This window comes from Morone saxatilis, unplaced genomic scaffold (genome assembly GCF_004916995.1).
Source record: "Morone saxatilis isolate NCDOM2014 unplaced genomic scaffold, NCSU_SB_2.0 Contig12, whole genome shotgun sequence".
In the NCBI taxonomy this organism is placed as follows: Eukaryota; Metazoa; Chordata; class Actinopteri; family Moronidae; genus Morone; species Morone saxatilis.
The window spans coordinates 15,972,047-15,982,716 of record NW_023339674.1 but is presented as its reverse complement, the minus strand read 5'-3'; the positions used below and the strand labels follow the sequence as shown (position 1 = coordinate 15,982,716).

Sequence of the window (10,670 nt, the reverse complement as noted above, 5' to 3'; positions counted from 1 at the left end):
AACTGTTATTTACTCATTTCATCATACTGCATTAGATATTTTGGAAAGCACAGCTGCAGTGACACTGTTCTCCATGTGCACATGTTAAGTAAATAATGTGTGTAATTTTAGCAAGTTAATATATTGTAGACGTACTATTTGGTTGAGTCTGAGAGCTGGTACTCTCTTCTGCGATCATAGGCCTCCTGGATGCCAGGGTCAGCCCACAGCGTCTTTATCGCGCTGATGTACGGCTGATCGAATGATGAAATCTTCTCCACGTCCACCTCGCGCACCACCTGGGCATTATTCTGGGAGAAACGAACAAAAAACAAAAACAAAGCAACATGTCAATTTTGTAACTGAAGACTTTATGCAAAATTAAATTCATGACTGAGATTTGGAGGCAGTCACTTACAGATTTTAAAGTGTGTGGTTTCTCAGTAACTCAGGTCTTAGAGAATATTATGTCTTTCTATACTGGCCACATTTACTACATCTGTAATGCTTATATTCCTGAATGTTTACATACTACTTACAGTACATATCCACACTTTTAGGCTATAACATTATCAAACTCCTGATCGTGTTATGGCAACAAACAACAACATTAAATCAATAAATGCAGCAGAGCCAGAGATACATTTCATTCTATGTATTCTTCTTGTTACCTGACTGCCGACACTTCCATAGAAAACTGTTGACAATGTATTATGGTAGTAGCAGCTAATGTAGCTCTTAGCTTCAAGCAGAAACTTCCTTCTTTCTTCTCTTATTTTTAAACTTGTGGTCCCCCCAACTGACGCTGACATGTGATACGTGAAAATGACCGAAACTGAGCAAACTTAGTAAATAAGGTGTTCTTGTAGGATCCCGTTACTCATAGTACTAACTATGTAAGTTAATTAAGAAAATACATTTTCAAGACTTAAATCATTTTCATAATTCAGTTAAGAAATTTGTATAGAGTCGTGTTTCATTATCTCAGCAATGTTATGTGCATCACAAACTAGGAAGTATAAATTATTTGGATGTGGATATCCATTTCAATAATGCATCACAACACATGACAATAGTTTCATTGATACACTGACAGTACGCACCTTGTTCTGTTCATACTTAAATGGGATTTTGAGGGTCTCAGTTGCACGGATCATGGCCTGCATTGAGGTGAAGATGTTCTGGTAGACCAGTTTGGTGAAGCCCTTCTTATCCTCATCTGTGTAGCCTGACCCGTGGATTATTCTCATCTGCTTGATGAAGGTACTCTTCCCGCTCTCTCCAGTACCTGAAAAACAAAAAGGCACAGCAGGTTAGCTGACAACTGAAACAAGGATCACAACTCTGACATGACCCAGGAACAAAAGTTATAGTATCCTACAGTGCTGCTGAACATGTGGTGATAATTCTTGTGTGCAGCTAAATTAGGAAAATCAAAAAGAGTGTAATGTGAAACCTGCTAAATGAGGCAAACAATGCCAGAATGTACATGAATGCAAGTATGACGAATGAATTCAAACATTTGGTTGAAAGATGGGTAAGTACCACAATACTCCAAGACAAGCTGTAATCCATCCAGTTTTGTCTGATAAATCAATTAAGAATACAACTGACAGTAAAATGTAGCAGCACTTTGATTTTAATGTAGTCAAATGTATTTTTTGCTGCTCTTAGAGCAAACTAAACCATAAAATAAAAAAAGACCTGTGGATGCTAAGCTCTTCTCAACAGAGTCAACAAAGCAAACAAACTTGGTCAAATACTTTTTATATAACTCATTTCTGTGGTAACCCGGCTGGTCATTGAAATAGGCTGACCTTGTCTGACCACCTACACCCTGGTGCTGATACACAAGGCTGTGAATGAATAAGCACTCTCATGGCCTCCAGGCAGCGGTCAAGACCTCACCTCAGTCCCTGTGTTTTACCAAAACAGGCTGCTTAGCTGAACTGATCACTCTTCCACATGGTTCTCTTATTGTTAAATGACCTTTTTATTCCATTATTCCATTAAAATGTTCACATCTCCTGTGTGTGTGTGTGTATTCAAACACATGAGAGTTACGTAACTCCAGATAAGAATTTAAACAACGTCTAAAATATATATGGACACATGTTTCTGGGCCTAATTGTGGTTGAGCCATTGTCTCTTATTATTTTGGTTCTAGTGTCCTGAGATGTGCAATGTAACAATGCACTGTAATCACCATTTTGGCCGTGGTTACCACAGAGGCTCCACTGACTGGGTAACTGGAGCAGCCCAGAGTAACCACATGAGGGCTGCACGGCTCACCTCAGTTCAACAAAGAGCTGGGTAAACTGAGTTCACTCGTCCAATTTTATATCACAGTGACCATGCATATGCACACGTGCATAAACAGATAAAAAGACCTAGTCATAGAGAGGGAAACTTGCTTGCACATGCAGGGAAAGAAATACACAGAACCCCACAGTTCCTTTTCACACACAGCAACTTCTCCTCGAGAGCTTCTGCAGCAGGTTCTGTATCTTTATATGGACATATTCAGTGAACAAACTATCACCCTAGGCTTAGGAGATGCCAGAGTAAGGATAAAAGCACCACAGTTGTGTATACTGTGGTCATCAACCAAAGAGGAACATTCAAAAGACAAGGCAGGTAGCAGTAAACCCAAACTCAACCTCTAGTTGTACTATGCACATCTCTCTCTCACTCTCTCTCACTCTACAGAGCAATCCTCCTCTTTTCCACCCCCATTCCACCACCTATTTTCTTCCTCTACAACCCTGCTCGAGCCTGCCACCACTCATCTCTCCATTTCACTTCTCCCAACATACAAGTCTGAGTCACTGCAGTATCAGCTACATGTATACTCTCTGGCATCTTTGTTCTACTGATCTCAACTAGTGCTGCAACCGACAATTATTATGAATTAATCTATAGATTAAAAGTAAAACTGCTGACAGTATGTTGTTTGAACTTTAAAATTAAAAGACTGAAGTGCACAATGATGATGGACAACATTTTTGTTGCATGGCCTACATGGCCAAGTACTACACACAACTCGCTGCATCAACATAGATGTGACTGTCCTCAGTGTTCATTTTGTCTACACACACTTGTCTACATAGGAGGCGTCTACACGGCTGTCTACACAGGATGCAATCAGGCACAGTACCGAGTTGGAGCACTTCTGCATTTTGGCAGTGCTCAGAGCCCAATACACAATCACTGTAGTTACATGTGTAAAATGGAAGAAAAGCATACAAATATTTTCCGGGTTGACTTTACCCATATACCCGTATATTGCTGGCCGTTATGCAGCCTGTGTAGAAAGCTGGATCGATTAAAATAGAAGTATATCTGTTCCATCAGACGTCATGAGACGGACAACTGGAAAAGCGCAGCTGAAACGCCTCCTGTGTGGACACACTATAAAACACATGTCCGCGAGGGTCTGCACAGACTGTCGGTGTACAGCGGACCATATGTGCTGACAAACGTGTGACCACGTCGATGCATGTAAACACTAATATGGCATAAACCGAACTGCAAATGTGTCCATTCTGGTGTATCAAGTCCTGAAAAGCAATGATCTGTGAGGCTTTACGCGCCACCAGGTTTTGTGCTAAATGCTAACATCTTTGCATGCTATCCATCCATCGTCTAGCTATAACCGCTTACTTGCAGGGTCACGGGCGGTGGCGCTAGCTCACAGTTAGTGAGAAACGGGTTACACCCTGTACAGGTTTGCAGCTTCTCACGAGGCCTTCGTGTGGACAGGCCCTTAGGGCGAACGAACAAAAGTACTGAAGTTTTGGCACTAGAGGAAAAGTAAAAAAAAATATTTCATGGCAATTTATCCAATAGTTCTGGCAATTTCTAAGATGAAGTAGTGGGCCGACTGGCAATGCCATCCATAGAGACAAGCCAACAACATGGCCAAAAAAGGGATCCGACACTGTGTGTACTAAAGGAGACACATAGTAGTCTACAGCCTCCTCGCACGAATAGAGGGAGTTACCAGTGAAAGAAAACATCGAGAATTAGAATTTGGGAGAAATAAATACTAGTGACAGCCACAGCCACATTGTCTAAGCAGCACTGTAGTGGCTGATTAGATAATGGAATGTGCTTTGTGTTATAAAGTACAGCTGGTATTCCCAAGGCAAAGCTGAAATGTCTTCCGAGGATGATGAGAGTCAAGTTTGACTGTCGCTGACTGAAGAGCACTGTTGAGTGTACAGTGAAGGAGTGCCCTGAGTGCTGCCTGCCCTCTAACCAGACAGGATCTTTCACTGTGGAAAGCAGGTCAGGCAACATTGGAGTTTCCCCTTCAGACAGAGTATGTCTTTGAGAGAGGGACATAAATAGCAATTGTCAAGACACAGCACTAGAGTTCACTTTCTCGTTGACTAAAGAGCTGAACAGAAAGCGGGTGGGGGGTTAGTGGGATGTGAGGGAGTAGGAAAAGCAGAATACTTGGAGTACACATTCTTTGCTTTCCCGTTCTGTACTCGGTGTTACTGAGTACAGAGGCGAGTTTAAAACGGACAAGCACAGAAATGAAGGGAGAGGATATGGGATAGATACATCAGCTTCATTGGTTAATTGAGTGTTTGTATTCAAGTATATCTGGATCTTCCAAACACGCACACAACCAGAGGAGAGGGGCATGTCTAGCAGGCATGATCAGCTTAATTCAACAGATCCCATTGTTCTCCTACCAAACTGGAAAACCCAGCAGAAGCATTTCTCATGGACAAGCTACTGTACGCTGGAGCTACTCCTGAGGGGTAATGCTAGTTCCCATGGCAACTCCAGTGCTGGACTCATAAATACATGGCAGAAAACACCAGCTGATAGGCTTCAGTACGTCTCTACAGACCCCAGTCAAACATGCAACTTTAGCGTGCATTTCTTAATCCCACAATGTCCTCAGCTGGTACTCCACTCTCAGCCTATGGGAGTTCGATGGGAAAAGTTATGAAAGCAAATAATGGACGCACAGATTTTACATTTTATCAGCATCATGTGTCAGTGCTCTGAATTAGATAGTATTCAAATTTCACAACAACATATTACAAAGTGATTCAATTTTACAAGCATTTTTTTCCCCAGCAACCAATATGATAAAAACCATTAAGATAAGATATTCCTTATTTGTCCCGACAAATGGGGAATCCAATGTAACAAAGCAACAAAGTGGATTAGAGAAAAAACCTAGGTCAATGAACAACATATATATACAGTAAGAGTAGGGAAATATATCTATAATATAAACACTATGTACAAGAGGAAAAAACAGTAAGAATCCAAACGACAGATAACAAATAGTAGCAGCACATGGGCAATAGATTGCACAGTGAATATGACATGGTATTGCACAGTAATTATTGCACATTGTTGTACACTGAGTTGTAAAATGTACAATTTATACTACATATGAACATATGGTGCATGTCTATTACGTAAAACATTTATAAAGATTTATATATACTTAGTTGCCTAGCTAAAAACTGAAGCACTCTAAAAAACAGCCCTACAATAAATCCTACCTTCATGACAGTTATAATGTTCAGTTTTTGTTAAAATCCTCTTTGATGTAAATGGGGCTAACAAAACAATAGAAACACTCAATTCAACAGCACCACGAACTACAGCCTCCAAAAGGACCCTACACTTGACTTAACACAGATAAAACTGTTCACAATTTATTGCGGGACCAATCTGACTGCATAGCATTTAGCTAGGTGTACCGAATAAGCTGGCAAATGTGTAGTGTATACCACTATATTTACACGCTGTGCTCTATATAATATTTGAGTACACCCATATATGTTTTGTGTATGACAAGTGAGTAGGCATGTACCAATGTAAAACAATTATAGCACAATCATCTTGGCTAGAAAAGTCACAGAACACAACATTTTAATAATTATTTACATAAAACTAGTTGACAAAATACTCTACTTAAAGATCTTTTTTCTGTTTTAAAGGGCTACTGGAATTGCACCTACATAAAGTTGGGAGATAAACAGAGGTCAAACTCAAAGCAGCACAGGCCAAAATATCCCAACTTTTATTACCCTCAGTAGTATGGGTCAAGTTCCGAAATATGCTGGATGTTAACATTTCCTTTAATGAAACTCTATTACATCTTTTCATTAGGCCTGCCTGGTAAATCCCCACGTCACAGCCATGCTCATGTGTAATGCAGGCTTTGTGTTACTAATTTGTAGTTTCCAACTTCAGATAAAAGGTGTGGAGATCCCTTTAAAAACAAAAACTACTATCTAGTGTCTAACACTGATAGCAATAAAAATCAAGGTGTTCCCCCCATGGTCATATCTCATTATCAAAAATAAAGTTGAAAGTCAATTGAGAGAAAAATAGTCTGCAATTATCATTTTTGTAAAGATTTTCCCAAAAAGCTTCTCATTTGTCAAGATCTGCTGCTTCTCTTCCCCTCATGTGACAGTGGTGGATATCTTTGGGTTTTGGACTTGCTCAGTCAAAGACATTTGAGGACATCACCTTGGGTTTTCGGAACATTGTGATGGACAATATAGTTAATAGGCCAAACGATTAATTAATGAATCCGTATAATAATCGGCGGAAAAATCAGTAATTGAAATAATTGTTAAGAAGCGCCTCCGTAGCTGAATGGTTACAGTGTATGCCACATGGCCACATGGTTGCAACCGTCACAGATTTGATTCCAGCTAGCGACGTTTCTTATCATACCCCTATCTCTTTTCACCATTTCCTGTCTGCCTCTACACTGTCATTGTCTAATAAAAAGGTTTAAAATGCAACAAAAAGTTCTCTTAAATGAAAAAAAGAAAATAATAGTTAGTTGCAGATGAAGTTGTGGTGATCAATCAATTACAAAATATAATTAAATTAAAAAGCATATACATTTCCAACACACATGCAAAGTTGCCACAAGTCAAAGACCAAACGCCCATTTTTATGTTTATATATAAATTAGGGTGCTGAGACCCATACAGGCTTACCAGGGACCTTGAGCTATTTTGTAATCCCCGACATAGCAAAGACAGAGGGGGCAGGGTGAAGAGAAGCCCAATAATCACACAGCCGTGACCGTTAACCAAGGCACAACCGTGTCACTGCTCACATCATGCACCGACCAGGGTATTAGTCATTCTGCTAAATAACCATTAACTCACAAAAGAACAGGGGAAATAGTTGAAACGGATCCATTTCATTGGGTCAGGCCAGCTGGAGGCCATGGCAGACATTTCAGCTATGGTTTACATGAAGAGTAATAACTTGAAGCAGAGTTTGGCATCCTTGCTGAAAGGGAAAGAACAAAAGAGTCTCAAGGAGTCGAGCGAAAGGAAGGAGGTGCAAAGTGTGACAGAGTGAAGGAGAAGGCCGCTTTAAGTAAATGATTCCTTAAAACTTCCCCAAGCACATCAAACAGGAAGCTATGTCCACTTCAGTTCAGTGTTGGGAAAGGCTTTGCTGAAGGCATATCCGCCTGCACAGGAACTGAATGACTGAATGACTGTCTAGTGGCCTGCAGGAACATCTCCAAGAACATTTTTAGGAACTTAATGTGCATTTTGACCGCAGGAGCAGAATTCTGGGTTTAGTTCCTGGGTCAAAATCCCAAAAGGTCCCTGCTCCCTTCCCAGTTCTCTTGGACAAGGAACTACTGGGGTCAAGTGTTCTGACAGCCACAGCATTTATTCAGACAACAGTATCAGTGTTAGTCAGTGCTGGAAAGTATTTACTTAAGTATTTTTACGTTACATTGCGCTACTTTATCCTGCAAACCCACCACATTTCATGGAGAAATATTGTACTTTTCCCCATTTCTATGACAGCTACAGTTACGTTGTAGACTAAGATCTTATCTACTAAACCTACCACGAGCTTGTAAGATATAACTATAACAGGCAGAAATTTCCAACAGTCTCAAGAAGTTCAAATTATCTCCATCTTGGCCAGCTGCAACATTTAAGTGCTTCTGATGTAGTGATGAAACTTTAATAATATAAATGTTTAAAAAATATTAATAAGACTAACAGGGACCATCCTGCTTAATAAAGAGCATTTTTGCTTTTGTTACTATGAAATCATTTGGCTGTTAATACTTCTGTACTCTCGAATGTAGTCAGTGAGAAAAGAGAAACTGAAACATGAGTGTCAAATTAAACATGAAGTGCTCAGTAAGGTGTTGGTGTGCTTTAATGCTTCTTCAAATAAATTCTTCAATTCTCGGGAATTCTACTGAACACCAAAAGACATTTCCTCATTTGTGTTTTTGCTGGCGCTGTCTAACACATGAGTCAAAAATCCCCCATGAGCGTTCAACTGGTTTAAGATCTGGTGAGTGCAAAGGCCATAACATATGATTCACATCATTTTCATTCTCAAACCATTTAGTGCGTCCTCGGGCCCTTTGTGGAAGCATCCATGACTCCATTTATTCCGATTCCGAAAAAGGTCCAGTGTGTAAGATTTTGTGGCATTTAGCGGTGCAGTTGCAGATTGTGCAACTACTCCGATAAATGTCTTACACAGTGGACCTTTATCTTGTCACTTGTCTGCATGTTTGATTCACCTAATCCTGTTTAAGAGTAGTAGAACAGTTGTTTTGCCTTTGTGGTATTTTCAAGAATCCTTCCCACTTCTGTTGCCCCCCCCCCCCAAACATCAGATCTGCACATTTTATATTGTCACAAAACAATATAAATACCCTATGAAATAAAGCCGTTGCTAATCCAGTGTCTGTCTAATCTGTCTAATCTGCCTAATCTGCCTAATCTTTGAGGTTCTTGAGATGTAGTAGAAAGACAAATGTACTTAAGCAACTTTTAGATCCCTGGGCTACTTAGTTCCTGAAACCGTTTCATAATACTTGGATAGCCATTATTGGCAGATACTACAGTGTACAGCTGCTATGGATACAGTAACTCCTGCTTGCTTGAGAAGAGGGTGTGTGTAAGAGAGATAAAAATGTCATATTCGTTTCCCTTGTCAGTGTTCCTTGTCACAAGATGGAACCACTCCACTCCCCCAACCCTACTCCCACTGGTTATATGTATAGCTACAAGACAGCTGAGACAAGACCACATGGGACATGGAAAAGACAAGAAAATTAGTAATAGGTGGAAAGCAGGAACCTCCCTCAGAAAAAAAATGGGGTAAAGACTGTGGAGTGTAACAATGCACTGTATTTATAACATCATTTCTGCTGTAGCAGTAAAAAAGACCAAAACTGAATGAACAATACATTTTCTGTTGATTGATTAATCGATTAATTGACGAATCACTTCTGCTCTACTATGTTAACATTTTTGAACAGGAGGATTCAACACTTGCAATTGGTAGTTTGTGGTTCTCTTGTATTAGATTGCACTACATTGTCAGGAGTCCCTAGATTACACTGTAAGGTGTTTTTGTTCCATCTGTGCACGGCAAGCAATATACTAATGAAATCCAATATAACAACAAAAACGTGAATATAAATGTGTACATGAGCAGGCCTTTATTACACAGCTCTTGCATTGTCTTCCAGGCTTTATGTCTTTAACTGTACATTTCTCAGGCTGACATATGGGTTTTTGGTTTACATTAAGCATGCAGCATGGGAGTTGCAGGAGCAAAGTAACACACTTGAGCAAATGTGGTGAGTATCTGTTAAAAATGCTACATTTATTCTACAACTGTAAAATATCCTGCCTCTGACACACATCTTTAGCACATATCATCTTTGGAACAGAAAAAAACCCTCCAATTGACCTTATAACTAAAAACACATCCATCTCCTAGTTCATAATCCAGCAGAAAGACTAGTGAGCACCAGGCAACAACTAGACACCTGCCCGATCATTCCTCCAACTAACCGTCCATGTCATGGCAGTACCCGCTACATCTTCATCTACTCACTTCAAAGACTTCAAATTTCTCCTGTGCTGCATATGGATGTTTGAAATACGTCCGCATGGAGCAAGTGGGCTGTAAGAGCACATCTGGATCTATGCTGAGAAAAAGAATGAGACAGAGACAGCACAGGATCTCTAGTTCAGTTTTGAGAAAATTCCTGGCATATTTTTCCTTCTAAAGGACTTAGATGTCAATTTAATCATTTTGCCTATTTTGGCTCCCATTTAATCAAAATGCTAGTTGTTCTGGAACAGCAGTATTTCCCACTGGACAGAGGTTTCGCCGTTTGCTATCCCTCAACTAATTGTGATCCGTCTTCAACTTCACTTCCTTCTTCCAAGTCCAAGACTTCATTGGGAACTTGCCAATGGCTAATGTGTTGCTGTATAAACATAAAAAAAAAAAAAATGTTCTTCTTTTTAGGTATCCAGACCTGCTTGATTTATATATGCGTGCGCGCACACACGCACACACCCACACTCTGAACTGGTAAAGCAAGTGCTAAAACTTATGACACTCAATTGATTTGCAATTTAGATCAGGTCATTAGTATGCAAGTCAACAAACAGAAGAGACACAGTTACTGGTTAATTCAATTCAACATTTCAATCTTTTTCATAACTTGACAAGTTATATATTTGTTCTTTTCTTGACAATAAACATTTTTCTTAGTGTCCACGAGACAGAGACATAAATCAAGCCATAGGCGAAGATTTAACAGGGCCATATGTGTAATAACAAACCAGACAGGCGGTGACGAGAAGCACTGGGCAGTCTTTCACAGGCCCGAC

At 40.0% G+C, this 10,670-nt stretch overlaps 1 protein-coding gene across 2 annotated transcripts in view; it reads right to left on the bottom strand.

Annotated features, from left to right (window-relative positions):
- The window catches only part of LOC118321735 (guanine nucleotide-binding protein G(q) subunit alpha), a 28,537-nt gene that overhangs the window by 14,201 nt on the left and 3,666 nt on the right, over positions 1-10,670 (bottom strand). For both annotated transcript variants that reach the window (XM_035653199.1, XM_035653200.1), the window contains exons 2-3: positions 1,083-1,267; positions 136-290 (exon numbers count right to left, since the gene is read on the bottom strand). In XM_035653199.1, the coding sequence (XP_035509092.1) occupies positions 136-290; positions 1,083-1,267 (340 nt within the window). The remainder of the gene's footprint in view (positions 1-135; positions 291-1,082; positions 1,268-10,670) is intronic.